The sequence below is a fragment of the Scyliorhinus torazame genome, chromosome 14, assembly GCF_047496885.1.
Source record: "Scyliorhinus torazame isolate Kashiwa2021f chromosome 14, sScyTor2.1, whole genome shotgun sequence".
Taxonomy (NCBI): domain Eukaryota; kingdom Metazoa; phylum Chordata; class Chondrichthyes; order Carcharhiniformes; family Scyliorhinidae; genus Scyliorhinus; species Scyliorhinus torazame.
This window is the reverse complement of record NC_092720.1, coordinates 115,320,151-115,335,039: the sequence shown is the minus strand read 5'-3', so window position 1 is coordinate 115,335,039 and position 14,889 is coordinate 115,320,151. Positions and strand designations below refer to the sequence as shown.

Genomic DNA, 14,889 nt, shown 5'->3' with positions numbered 1-14,889 from the left:
AATGCTACACACATTCAGATACAAAGCCTTTACGTTTGTCCAATTAGTAATTTTCCCTACTCTTGTACAATTTCCTGGTGTAATGTAACATTCACACGCTTTGTCCTTTCTTTTCAATATCTGGTAACAATGAACATAATCGTTAACATGTACCTTCTCGTAACGCTTTTATTTTAAAACATTTCCATTCAACTGAGCCCCCCACAATCCCACCATTTAGTTTAAAGCCCGAACTACTGCCCTAATTATTGATTTGCCAGGTCGCTGGTCGCAGCATGATTCAAGTAGAGCCCACCCAAACAGACCAGCTCCCTCTTTCCCCAGTACTGGTGCCAATGTCCCATGAATTCAAACCCATTTCTCCCACACCCATCTTTGAGCCGCGCATTTACCTCTTTTAATCTTATGAACTCTATGCTGATTAACTCATGGCTCAGAAAGTAATCGGAGATTATTGCCCTTGTGGTTCCACATTGAGTAATATAAAGAGGCGGACTTTTATTTACAACACAATATACACACTGCCCGATAGATCCTATTCTGCTCAGTGCCTTACTGGCCGACCTTTTATACAGAGGTTAATAGAGAAGCCCCACCCCTGGCGGGGAGCTCGTACTCCGTAAGGACCACAGTAAAGATAATCATTCCCACCCTGTAGGCCCTGTGCGGGCTATGCTGCCCCCCCCCCCCCCCCCCCCCCCAAGTCCGAAGACCTCTCTACGACCAGTGAGGCGGAGAATGAGGAGCAGGCAAAGGACGCTGGATTGTTTTCAGCTCTAGCGAATCGTTATTGCGCTGGATCGATCTCCGTATTCCGGTGAACAACATCTGCGGCAATAATGCTGTGGCGGACGATCGGCGACCAAGATATCAGGGGTCTCCATTTCAGAGTCGGAAGATACAACGTCGGGCATGTCGGTGTCACATGGAGGCTGGTTTGGCAATGGAACCGGAGAGGGAGTAACCAGCGTGAGCAAATGTGATCCAAATGCCGTTGTATCAGTTGCCCCCGGACCCAAACTTGGTAAGAGACTGTTCCAGAAAGCCAGCGAACACCGTCGTTGAAGTTACGAATGAACACTGCATCGTCAGGTGCAAAGTGCCAAAGAGATTGCGTCGAATTGGACAAAGCCCTTGCAAATCTTGGTTATGGTGCACCTTCGTGCCAATGTCCGGGATAATCAAACTCAGTTGTCTATGAAGCTGACAATCCATTAACATCTCAGCGGGGGCCACCTCGGTTACTGTGTGTGGCGTTGTCCTGTATGAGAGTAAATCTCTTGCTAGCCTGGTGTCCATTGAGGGAAGGGGGGGAGGACGGGGGGGGGGGGGGGGAGAGGGAAAGGGAAGGGGGAAGGGGGAAGGGGGGAGGGGGGGAAGTGAGAGGAGCCCAGGACCTCCATGACCGGGGAGATGGAGCATGCGATTGGTGCTCGATCTGCATTGTGGAAGAAAGCGCCAGAGGTGTCATATTAGTCGAGGTCAACAGATTTTAATGATGTACATAAGTGTCCCCAGCTGCCACACACTCCCAGTGGTGCCGGCCTGCTTTCCTCACCCCTCCCAGACCTTCCCTCCACCCCTTACCCCCCCCCCCCCCCGTGCCACCTCAGTGATCCCCGACGTGCTCTACCACTGTGTGTAGGTGTGTCCTCAGGTGCACATCAGAAGTGGAGGCAGCCTGCTGCTTTCCGCGTCCCTTGGTCTTCGGTGCTCCTGGCCGACACCCTTTGGGGCCAGAGGGTCCTGGCACACTTGCCGGAGGCACATGCCCTGCCTTGCCACACTGTACTGGGTGCTGGCTGTGAGATGCGCTGTTGTCGGGGGTGGAACTCGCCACTCCATAGGATGGCTCCAGGTTGACATCGAGCGTGCCCTCCTCCCGGTCAGAGTCCAATGGGCCCTGGGGTTCATGTTAGAACGGAGGGGCAGTTGAATATAGCCTTGGTGGCTCCCCAATGTCTGCAGCATTGTGGCGACGCCCTCGCCAATACTCCTCTGTCTGGGACATGCTCTGGGGCACCTCGGCTATGCCCACTTGAGACTGGGACATGCTCCGCAGTGCGTCATCCAGGTACACCTCGTACTGGGTGACGTCCCCTGTGACTGGGACATGCTGTCAAGGCAGCCAGTGATAGTCGTCACCGACTGAGCCAAGCCGTGTACACCTCCACTCATGCTGCCAATGTCATGCACCAGACTCTCCACTGCGGTCGCCACCCTAGTGGTGTTGGTCTCGGTGCTATGAATTGCTGGCGCCATCTCCTGCATTGGTAGCCTCTGGGATTTCTCCAATTGGCTATGGACCTGCTGTAGTGTCACTGACAGTCTCCTCTGAATACCACGGCCGCACCTACCATCTGTATCAGCTCCGGATAAACCTGTTCCAGAGGCTTAGCACCTGACTGGGACCCAGCTAGGTCCTGGGATCCAGCGGACCTCCCAACTGCTGTCTCACCTGGGGGTTCCTGCCTCCACCTAATGTGCATCAGCAGCGATGTAGTGCTCACCAGAATGTGCTCAGAAGCCTGACCACTACTGTTGACCACCGAGGTGTGCGTCTCTGCACCGGTGGAGGGTGGGGATGACAACTGTGCCGGGGCAACCCCGGATGGGCCGGCTCCATCGGCTGCTGGTCATGCGGGAGAATGGACATGTGGTCAGTCGGAGGGATGGGTCAGTCTGTATGGCATTAGCAACTCACATTTAACAGGTCATCTTGGGTGGGGGCTGTCGGATCCTCACCTCTGCGCTGTGAGCCGACCTCTGTGGTGATCACTGCTCGGTTGTCAGCTGTGACCTTCTGGCCCGTTCCTCAGGACTCTGATGTCTGGCACTCTGCCACCCATCTAGGCCCTCTCCTGTCAGTTGTGGGCCACCGTCTTCTGTGGGGGACACAGAGGGGGCATTGTTAGCCGCACGTGTGGTTCATCGCGTGGGGGGTGGTAGTTCTTGGGGATTGGAGGAGGGGCCAAGGGGAGTGAGCCATATGGGGGGTGCATGTGGAGTATGGAGGCAAGCGCGACCCCAACTAATCAGCCAGCGGGACCATGATTTGCAGCTAGAAGCCCATGGGCCTCGTTAAGTGGACCAATTAACGTTTTATAGCAGTGACGGCCTGAACGGCTGAGCATCGGGAAGCTCACTGCCACACTTAGAAAATTTTGGGTTAAATCACACCCAGTGCCGATCAGTTATTGCATCTAGATCTGCACTGTTCTTGTACTCTTATTCATACATCTGTATTGTCACCCCGATTGCAATTTTTAGTTTTTCTTCTAAGAGTTGGGAGAGAGAGAAGAGGAAAAGTACTGAACAACCAATCACTTATGTATTTTTCTCTGACATCGCAATAAGATATTTTTGGAACACAATTAGTGGGCTCTGAACCTATGCATTTGTCACTCTCTTTCATGCTCCCCTCTGATTTAGCTCTTATTTCCCCCCCGCTGGTCTTTTTTTGCTGTCACTGCTTCTCCCGCCAATCTTTTATGTTCCCTGCTGGTCTCATTCTGTTTTTTAAAAATCATTTTACGGGATGTGAGTGTCGCTGGCAGGGCCAGCATTTATTGGCTGTCCCTAACTGCCCTCCATTTCACAGTGCATTTGAGAGTCAGTCACATTGCTGTGGAGTCACGTGCAGGACAGACCAAGTAAGGAAATTAGTGAATGAGGTGGGTGTCGACAATGATTTCATTAGGCTTTAAATTGCAGATTTCTATAGAAGTTAAATATCCTCCTCTCGCCCTTGGTGCTGCTGTATTTGGTGAGGCAGTGGTGTAATGGTATTATCGCTGGACTGGTAATCCTGAGACTCTGAGTAATCTCACCGGGTTCGAATCTCACCACAGCAGATGATGAAATTTGAATTCAATAAAACGTTGGAATTAAAAGTGCAATGATGACCATGAAACCATCGTTGATTGTCAACGTAAAAACCCATCTGGTTCACTAATGCCCTTTTGGGAAGGAAATCTGTCGTCCTTCTCTGGTCTGGCCTACATGTTATTCCAGATCCATAGCAATGTGCTTGACTCTCAAATGCCCTCAGGGATGGGTAATAAATACTGGCCCAACCAGCAACGCTCACATCCAATGAATTAAAATAAATGCACTTTTTGTTTCCTGCAGATCTTGCTCTGTTCTTGAATTGAGCGGATTATCATGTGATCTGAGCAAGCCTGCAATTGCATTCACGCTTGGTTCCACATGAAATCTTCCTTCTCTTCCACAGTGCTTTATTCCTCATCCTGTCAGTGCTCCATGTTTGCTTCTGCTATCCCCTTGGCACACCTGATTCAACTATTCCAGCTTCACTCACTCCACTGCAGGCTTAAACATTGTGGGCTGGATTCTCCACACCCCGACGCCGAAATCGCGTTCGGTGACTGGGTGGAGAATCCTTTTTCCCGCACGAAATCGGGACCAGCGCTATTTACGCTATTCTCCAACCCCCTGAAAAGTGGCATATTCAGGGAGTACGTTGTGCCGAGTATCCACTACCTCAGGCCATTACCTGAGGCCTGCCCTGCTATTCTCTGTCCCCGATCAGCCGAATTTCCAACAGCATGGTTCTAATATGGTCCTGTCATTCGGGAAACTCGCATAGCGGCTACAGACTCAGTCAGGGGAGGGCCGTTCGAAGGGCGGGGGGCTTCATTCAAGACTGGGGGCGGTCCGGGTCAGGCGAGCTGCGATGTGGGGCACTATTTCGTCAGTCCAGGTCTGCAGGCTGCGTCCGCCATGGAGCATGGCACGGCCTCTGGAGGCCGCCACTGTGCGCATGCGTGGCCTCTGACCCAAAAGTGCAGGGGAGCAGTATCAGCAGCTGGAGCTGCGAGCTCCACGACAGCTGCCTGCTCGCCTACTGCAAGATGGTGAATCTGTGGCCTTTTGACGCCAGTTTTCCTGGCGTAAAAGACCACAGGCGGAATTCTTTAAAAATGGGCTATGTCCCCACCCCGCGAGAAAATGGGCGCGAATCACTCTGGACATTCTTGGAGAACGTCCAGAGTGATTCCCCGTTTTGAAGGGGCTTGCAGGGCCTCAGAGTGCTCCGTGCAGATCCAGCTTCCGATACAGGGCCCTGCACATCAGGCTGCGGGTCCGTACATGTGCACACTGGCCGCCTGTGGTGGCTGCCCCGCGCAACATGGCGGATCCAAATAGCAAGCCGGCCCCAACAATTTAGGCTCCCCCCCCCCCCCCCCCCCAGATCGCGCGCTTCTGCCGATCGGTGGCCCCCGATCAGAACCCTGGGCGTCCTGGAGGCCCCTCCCCGGTGACGGATCCCCCCGTCCCCCCACCAGGGCGGCCACGGATTGGGCCCGCAGCTGCCACTCTGAGTGCCCGCCGGGTGAACCATGAGGGAGCCACGCCGGCGGGAACTCGACGAGCTGCCGGCTGAGAATTGCCGCGGGGGCCGCTTTCAGTGGCCCCCGACTGTCGGCGCGTTGACCACGCACGCGTGACTGCCGCCAATTCTTCTGTCCTTGGAGGAATCGCGGGAAGATGTCGGACCCGATCGTGGGTCTGACGCCCCATTCACCGCACCCCCTTAAACGCGGAGGCTCGGAGAATCCCGCTAAACACAGTTTTCACGACGGCTTGGGGACATAGTCCCAAAAATGGAGAATCCAGCTCTGTGTACTTTCAGATCCTGCTTAAACGCACATCCTTCCAACACAGGTCCACTCCCTCCCTGTTCCAATCCTATGTGATGCTACTCTCAAAACAGGCCAGAGATCATGGCCCTTTCATTTTCTTGATGAATTTCTACATCACTCAAAATCATTGTTCGTTGCATTCTGCTCAAAAAAGATTTTTCTAATTCCTCAGCTCTCTCAATCTTTCACTTTCCAAACTCCTGGAACCAATTATTTTACACTCAACCCTTCTACCCTGTACTTAAAGTTCACTGCCAATTCTAGGGAGCTTAGTTGGCAGAGTTAAATTTACTTTTTACCTGAAAGATTGCAGTAAATTTGGCAATGTGTCCTGCAAACCAAAGTGACTGCACTGAACCTAAATATCAATGTTGCTTTTCTTAACAGGGCTATTTCCAGTTAAAAGCCAATCCTGGTGCTTGGGTGCTCAGTCTAAGGAAGGGAAGATCAGAAGATATTTATAAAATTTACAGGTACATAAGCAGAACAGTATTGACTCTAACTACTGTGGAAGCCTGCTTAACATCAACTACGCAATAAGACAGGAGACTGATTTTTTTACGTTTATAAAAGGAGTACCTTAACAGTGTGGCTGAAGATGGTATTCAACGTCAACCCACTCAAGCACTTGCTTCACCTTCCAGGCAAAATAGGCACACATTCTTGCATACGGTGAACTGATTTTGATAATGCACTCCAGGCTCCTTTTAAGGACCTGTTTCAAAATGACAGCTGCATCATTTGAAGATCGATGCCGCTGTGCTCTGTCTGCACTCTGTTTAAAAACACAATGCGGTCATATTTTTAGGCTATTTTTTATGATGTATCCAGGCTTCTCTGCACCTCAAAGGAATTATGTACGCATATTTTAAAAGGTTTCTTATCAGTGCAGCTGATATTGCCTTTGTGTGTTTTACTATTTTCTCCTTTTCTCATCTCCCTTGACTGACTTGGCTCCTTGCTGAGCCGTGGTTCTGTGGAGATTGCCACCCCTGCAGTATTAAAGTAGGCATTTTAATGTGCAAGTGTTGACCATGATAGTGGGATTTTTATTCATGGGAGCAGTAAAAAGGAGCAAAATTATGCCAATCCCCAATGAACTTCATGAAACTGGCCCCCGTCCATTAACCTCGTGCTGACACCAGTGTAACTGCCACCAGGGAATAGTTTGTATTGACCAGAGAGTAAAACTTGTCTTGTGTGGCTCAGCTACTCAGTGAATAAATTTGCTGGCTTAGCTAATGACTGAATCGGTTTGCTCAGCCGCCTGTTCTACCTTTTATTTAGTTTATCCACTAGGAACCAGCACGTCAGCAGGGAAGCCAACAAATGATGACAGGCATGTGAGATGTTTAGAATCTTGTGATATTGCATTACTGATAATGTTTTGAACTCTGACAAAAATTGTAATTATTAACTATTTTTAAATATTTTGTTATCCTATCTCCTTTTAAATGTATGATTTTCATCTCTCATCATTCAGCCACGATGGAACGGACTCTCCAGCTGGGACTGATGAAGTGACTGTGGTTCTTAATAGCTTCAAGAGCAAAATTATTAAAGTGAAGGTATATGTGCTGCAGTGTTTAAATTAGGGTGAAAAGGAGAAAATGGTTGTTTATTCAAAACTACATAGCTTGTAAAATTTGTTCTTGTTGACTTGGTTTAGTTTTTTAAGTAACTCTGTACACTGTTTCTATGCGCTTGTGCAATGTGTTATTTAGTTAGAGAACAAATGTCGAACTGGAATGTTTCTACAAGGAAACCAAATTAAAAGAAATGTACAGCAAGATTGTTAAAACCTGGAAAGGGTTAACAATGCAGACTTTTAAACTCTTTTTAAAAAAATAAATTTCGAGTCCCCAATCATTTTTTTCAATTAAGGGGCAATTTAGCGTGGCCAATCCACCTATCCTGCATATCTTTTGGGTTGTGGGGGCGAAACCCACGCAAACACGGGGAGAAGTGCAAACTCCACACGGACAGTGATCCAGGGCCAGGATCGAACCTGGGTTTGCGGTGCCTTGAGGCAGCAGTGCTAACCACTGCACCGCCGTGCTGCCCCACTTTTAAGCTCTTCATTGGAACTGAGGTTGGTTAGGATGTAGGAAAAGGAACACAGAATCTTGGAAGGTGGAAAAGAAATTGATGATAATTGATCTTCGAACAGACAGGTCCCATTGATGAACAGTGTTGTTGATGTGACACAAGGGGTCCTCTGTTCTACATTAAGTCCAATGAAATTGATGAACAGATTGCTCAATGGAAAAATCCTATATCAAGGATTATTTAAAGATGACATTGATTTAGAGACTCAAATTGGCATTTCTCCAAGGGGTGGGAACTTGCAGTTCCCAGAATTTGAATCTATAATCACATAGACATGTAGACTCTTGACATTAGAGATTTGACTACAAATCACGTGTCATCTGAGCAAGTTTGCTTTTAGGAAGGAAATTAACGTCTAGGTATAAATTATGAACCAAGGACAAGGGAAAGCTCACTGCACATCAACCCAAATAAGTTGGTTTTCTAGGCTCCCTTTTTCCATTCACATAGGGCACTTAAAATGATTTTAATTTGAAGGGCATGCTGAGGATGAGTGGTTAGACAGCTGACAATTTCTGATCTATGTCACGAGATTCACTATCAAAGCGATTTATTCATAAGCTGTTTATCTTTTGTATCACACTCTCCTCCCAGAAGATGCCACTTGTGAAAACGTGGATTTAAATGATCATCGTGGTACCCAGTATAACCCAATGCACACTGCTGTGGGGATACCCTTCGAACATTTGTGGAAGTGTTAGTTAGTTTGAAAACAAGCAATATACAAAATTTACTATTAAGCCACAATAATAGTCATTTAAGATGTTTCTCAAACCAGAACCCATGATTATTTGGTATTCATTACAGTGCTGAGTTCCATAGCCTACTCCTTCTCAGAATTGTTTAATTTTTTTTCAAATAAGGGGCAATTTAGCATGGCCAATCCACCTACCCTGCACATCTTGGGGTTGTGGGGGAAAGATCCATGCAGACACTGGGAGAATGTGCAAGTTCCACACGGGCTGGGATCGAACCTGGATCCTCGGTGCCATGAGGCAGCAGTGCTAACCACTGTGCTACCATGCCACTAAGACGTCAGTTTATATAGTATTTTTCACAACCATTGGATGTCTCGTAGCACTTTACTGTTGAAATGTAGTCATTATTGTAATACAGGACTACTTTGCACTAAGCTACATCCTTTACTTTATTAAGGTCATTAGTTGTTCAATGCATAGAAACTATACTTTGTCCAAAATGTATTACAATGAGGTCCAGAGAGCGTCAAGTGTCTTTCTCTGGCTCTGCAGGTACAAAAGAAAGCTGACAAAATGAATGAGGAACTCCTCAGCGATGGAAATGCTGAAAACGAAGGCTTCTGGGAATCCATTAAGAGGTCAATTAACCCTTTTGGACCTGTAGAGATATTATTAACATGATAATGAGCACTATATAAAGAATTTAAAGTTGTATACGCAAAAATTCCCAACTGGAAAAATCCAGAGTGCAGCAATTCTGTCCATATTTCTGCCAACTCTTGTACCCTCATTTACACGTGCACTGCTTCCACTTCTTTACACACGCACATAGGAACATATGCATTAAGCTGAGGTAGGGACAAGTAAATACTTTATTTATGGGTCAACTATTACGTAGACTTTCCACGGTGCTTGCTGTTGGGAAATTTAAATTATTTTTAAAACTTTGTTAATTTTTTATTGTTAGCCTGCTTTCTAGTTTAGGGTATGTGCGTTGTTGGTGTTGGTCTTCATGCTCTCTAGAGATTATAAGGAGGTGGAAGAATGTAAGATAGAGATAAAAGTTACTTCAAGAGCAATTTCTTAACATTGTTAACTGATGAAATAAATGACTGACGATTGCGGCAAATTCTGAATTCTTTATCGCTTTGATACATTCGGCATGATTCCGCATGATGTAGAGAACTCAGGTTCAGGATGGGAAAGAGATTAATTTGCCTTAGAAAAATGATTTGGATAATGAAGAGGATTGTGAGGTTAAATGGCTTTTCCTCTCTAAATCTTTATTTTGGTGATTTAAAAAAATTTATTCAGGGATATTAAATATTGGGAAATGGAATAAATTATATTTTTAAGAGATTTAAAGTACTCAATTTTTTTTTCCAATTAAAGGGCAATTTAGCGAGGCCAGTCCATCTACCCTGCACATCTTTGGGTTGTGGGGGTGAGACCCTCTCAGACACTGGGAGAATGTGCAAACTCCACACGGACAGTGCCCTGGGCCGGGATCGGACCCGGGTCCTCAGTGCCGTTAGACAGCAGTGCTAACCAATGCGCCACTGTGCTGCCCCTCATAAAATGTCTATTTCAGGTATCACTGTCAACAACATACTCACTAAATGTAGAGGTAGCATTGAATGCAATGTAAAGCACCCCATTTGGTTCCAATCTCTAGCAGATTTTAAAAAAAGAAATTGAACATAATTAATAATTGTTTCTTTTCACAGAGGATTAACTGGAGGCCCAAAACCTGAAGAACTGAAATTGGATAAGGAAGATGTCATCAATATATTTTCAGTTGCATCAGGCCACCTTTATGAGAGGTTCTTGAGGTCAGTTGAATATCTCTCCCTGATCACCCTTTAGTAGTTTCATTTTTGGCTTCCAGGAATTTTATGTATCCTCAGATTTCAGCACAAGATTCAGTTCAATGTCACTAGAATGTTTTTAAGTGTATGCAGAAATAAGTCTTCACAAAGTTCATTTGTGGGGAGACAGTGCAGCAGAAAGAAAACTTGGGGGCATGTCTGAAGTACAGCTTTGAGAGTTTGGATTGGTGTGATCCTGTAAATTAAGTTTCAGGAGCCATGTGATCTTTGGGCCAAGCTGTATTAGGTATCTCAATTTACTGAAGAACCAATAATATCCATACAAAGGAAAGCATTAAGGCTGCCCTGATGGTTCAGTGGTCATGACCACTATGTGGTATGGCTCTGGCCCTGAGGGATCAGTGAAGTTTCAGGATGGGCATCATGGCGTTGTTACATTGGCTGATCGCAGTCTGGGCATCGTGAAGTTGTCATGATTTGCACCTGTTAAGATTCCTAATTCCACTTTGCAGCTGCCTTTGCTAGAAACCATCGCTATGAGGTCAGGACTGGACTTAGTTATAATTTCCATTCCTCTCCTACTGTCAAGTAGCTTTCTGACATTTGAATCATCATAGAATTTGCAGTGCAGAAGGAGACCATTCGGCCCATCGAGTCTGCACCGTCTCTTGGAAAGAGCATCCTACCCAAGCCCACACCTCCACCCTATCCCCATAACCCAGTAACCCCACCCAACATTAAGGGAAATTTAGCATGGCCAGTCCACTTAACCTGCACATCTTTGGACTGTGGGAGGAAACCGGAGCACCCGGAGGAAACCCACGCACACACGGGAGAACATGCTGACTCCGCACAGACCACAGACAGTGACCCAAGCCGGGTATCAAACCTGGGACCCTGGAGCAGTGAAGCAATTGTGCTAACCGCTATGCTACCGTGCTGCCCGTTCGCAGTCTGCATTTATGCACCAACCTCGTACCTGAACAATAGACTTGTCAACGAGGAACTTGGGGGGGGGGGGGGGGGGAAGAGAAAGGGGACTGTGGTGCTTGTGAAATTACACCACAGAATAACCTGATGCTCATTACCATCACTGAATCCCCTACGATCAGCGTCCCCGGAGTTACCGTTGATCAGAAACTGAACTGGACTAGCCATACTAATACTGTGGCTGCAAGAGCAGGTCAGAGGTTAGGAATCCTGCGGTAAGTAACTCACCTCCTGACTCCCCAAAGCCTATCCACCACCTACAAGACACAAATCAGGAGTGTGATGGAATACTCCCCAGTTGCCTGAATGGGTGCAGCTCCAACAGCAGTCAAGAAGCTTGACACTATCTAAGAGAAAGCAGCCTGCTTGACAGGCACCCTTTCCACTCCCTCCACCACTGCCGCACAGTAGCAGCAGTGTACACCATCTACAACCGGATATCGATCAAAGGACCACACAAGCAGTTAGTCAGTTCAAGTTCAAAGATGGTTTATTTACACACAAGGATTACTTTGACATGCAACACAAAACACTACAAGTTAAACTACACCTAACAACTACAATAACCTATACTTAACTTCAGGGCAACTGGCTCCATGCAGATGGACAAGGCCTTTGTCCGGATCTTGAGTGGCTGGGTGGAAGAAGTGGCTCTGTTTCTGCTGGGCTCATCCATCTGGTAGTGATCGTTGGTCTTGAACTTGTCTGTCTGGTTGTTATACTGCACTTGGGTTGGCATAGGCCGGATCTAAGAGAGACCGAGCACATGGCTATGTCTCTTCTTTTCCCTCTGGGATTTTGCGCTCTTTGGGGCGGTCCTGAACTTGGACCCAATAATTCGACAAGCTTCGATCACTGCCTTCGATTTTGGCCAATAAAGGGGGCGGGTGCATTGATGTCTGGGCGTGTCCTTAGCGGTCATTGACCTTGGCTGTTTGGGCTCCCTGAGTAAAGGGAGTGGCGCTGATTAGTCTGTATCTGTATCGGTTACCTGAGTACAGTTCTTTTGTTCGGGGGAAATGGGCCATTAGAATGCAAACGATCGGCAGTTTCGATCGCGTCTAGCTATCTGGGTTGCAAATACACACACAAGCTCTGAGTCCTGGGTTGGCCATAATTCCCACTCCTTTGCAGGTGGTCATCTGAGATGGCTACAAGGCTCCTTAGGCAGCACCACCAAACCCCCGATCTCTACCATCTAGAAGAACAAGGACAGCAGATACATGGGAACACCACCACTTGGAAATTCCCCTCCAAGTCACTCACCATCCTGACTTGGAAATATATCGCTGTTCCTTCACTGACACTGGGCCAAAATCCTGGAACCCCCCTCCCTAATAGCACAATGGGTGTACTGACATCACATGAACTGCAGCGGTTCAAGAAGGGAGCTCACCACAACATTCTCAAGAGCAATTAGGGACAGGCAACAAATGCTAGCTTAGCCAGCAACACCCACATTCCATAAAAATTAGGTTGTTTCTTAGAACAGTATACTGGGGAACCAACCATGGAGCAGGCAACTCTGGATTTGGTATCGTGTAATGAGGAGGGATTAATTAATGACCTCATAGTTAAGGATCCTTTAGGGAGTAGTGACCATAATATGGTTGAATTCAAAATTTAGTTTGGGGGTGAGAAAGTGGAGTCCCATACTAGTATTCTGGAATTAAACAAAGGAAATTGCATAGGCATAAGGACAGATTTGGTCCGGATAGAGTGGGCAGAAAAGCTAAAAGGTAGGACAGCTGATGAGCAGTGCCAGTCGTTTAAGGAGATATTCAATTCCTCGCAACTAAAATATATCCCAGTGAGGAAGAAAGATCGTAAAAGGGGTGAAAAAAACATCCATGGCTAAACAAGGAGGTCAAGGACAATATCTTCATGGATAGGATGGGTACAGAGGGATACGACACTAGGAAGTGCTGAGGGTTTTGGCAAGGGTAGTATCATGACTGGTACATGCTTGAAGGGCCAAAGAGCCTGATTCTGTGCTGTATTCTTTGTATAAAGACAAAAACCAAGCTATGATATCGTATTGCAAAGGCCTGTGGCAGGCTGGAAGATTGGGAAACTTTCAAATATAAACAAAGGGACATTAAAAAAGTAATAAAAAGAGTGAAGGTAAATTAAGATAGGAAACTAACACAAAATAACAAAGTTTCTATAAGAACATAAAAAGGAAGAGAGTTGCTAAAGCGAATGTTGGCCCCTTGGAAGATGAAACTGGTGAGTTAATAGTGGGGAACACAAATGGCAAATTTGCTAAATCAATACTTTACCTCAGTTTTCACAATGGAGGACACTAGTACCATTCCTATAGGAACGGGCAATTCAGAGGTAATAGAAAGGGAGGAACTTGGAACAATCAACATCAAAAGGGAAATGGTACACAACAAACTATTGGGATTGAGGGCAGACAAATCCCCTGGGCCTGATAGCCTACATCCTCGGGAAGTGGGAGCGGAGATAGTGGATCCATTGGTTATAATATTCCAAATTCCCTGGACACGAGAAAGGTTCCAGTGGATTGGATAAATGCTAACATTACGCCCTTATACAAAAAGAGAGAAAGGCAGAATGTGGCAAATTACAGACCAGTTAATTTAACATCTGCTGGGAAATTGTTAGAATCAGTTCTCAAGGAAGTAATATCAGGATATTGGAAAGCCAAAATGCTATCCATCAGAGTCAGCATAGTTTTATGAAGGGCAAATCATGTCTGACTAATTTGCTAGAGTTTTCCGAAGATGTAACAAGCAAAGTGGATAATGGGGTTCCTGTAGATGGGATTTACCGTCGGTCGCCACTGGAAGTGGGTACGCGATTTGTCGGAGAATCTGTTTTGACGTCAAAATTGTGGTGGGTGCCAGTTTCACACCAAATTTCAATCCTCTTTTGCCTCGACAGCGGCATCAATGCACATACAATAAACACTGTTGGCATATCATTAGCAGGCCTGACCCGGTATTCTCCGGGGCCTCTGCGATCTCCGCAACCACTGGGGCGAATTCCCGATGGTGAGGCTCACTTGTGCTTTTACAAATTGTGCAACAGGCGCCGTGGCTGCTGAGGGAGAGAGAGAGAGAGAGACGGTAGGGAAAGTGTCCAACATCGCCATAGTTTGCTGACAGTCATCCTGCTGGCTGGGGAGCTTCTGCCAGGGCCAGCGTGAGTAACGGGGTGTGGCCAGGAGGTGGGCTGTGGGGCCGGAGTGGACGGGCGCGGAGCAGTATTGCCGCGGCCTGCAACGCAGCCATGCAGCTGCGCATGCCGCTGACTGCCCACTGTGAACTTGGGGCCACAGGTCATATGGGTCTCCGTCCAGATGCCCTCTGACCCCAGCTGACCCATCAGTGGTGAATCCCGCACCGTTTCTCATTGGAATCGATTGTGTTCAATGTAGTGTTTGTGCTAGCCCCTCCACAGTCGCTGAATCAGTCCAGGTGGGGCGCCAGTATTGCTGTCGTGGAAGTCCACAAATCCTGCCCCGGCGTCAACACTTAGTCTCTAACTGAGAATCCCGCCAAGTATATCTGGACTTCTGGAAGGCATTTGATAAGGTGTCGCACAGAAGGTTAATTCGCACGGTTAGGT

General features: G+C 47.2%; 1 protein-coding gene across 3 annotated transcripts in view; it reads left to right on the top strand.

The window, feature by feature from the left end:
* uggt1 (UDP-glucose glycoprotein glucosyltransferase 1) overlaps positions 1–14,889 on the top strand; it is a 220,278-nt gene that overhangs the window by 155,329 nt on the left and 50,060 nt on the right. For all 3 annotated transcript variants that reach the window (XM_072474685.1, XM_072474684.1, XM_072474683.1), the window contains 4 exons: positions 6,054–6,139; positions 7,150–7,234; positions 9,026–9,111; positions 10,201–10,305. In XM_072474685.1, coding sequence (XP_072330786.1) covers positions 6,054–6,139; positions 7,150–7,234; positions 9,026–9,111; positions 10,201–10,305 — 362 coding nt within the window. The remainder of the gene's footprint in view (positions 1–6,053; positions 6,140–7,149; positions 7,235–9,025; positions 9,112–10,200; positions 10,306–14,889) is intronic.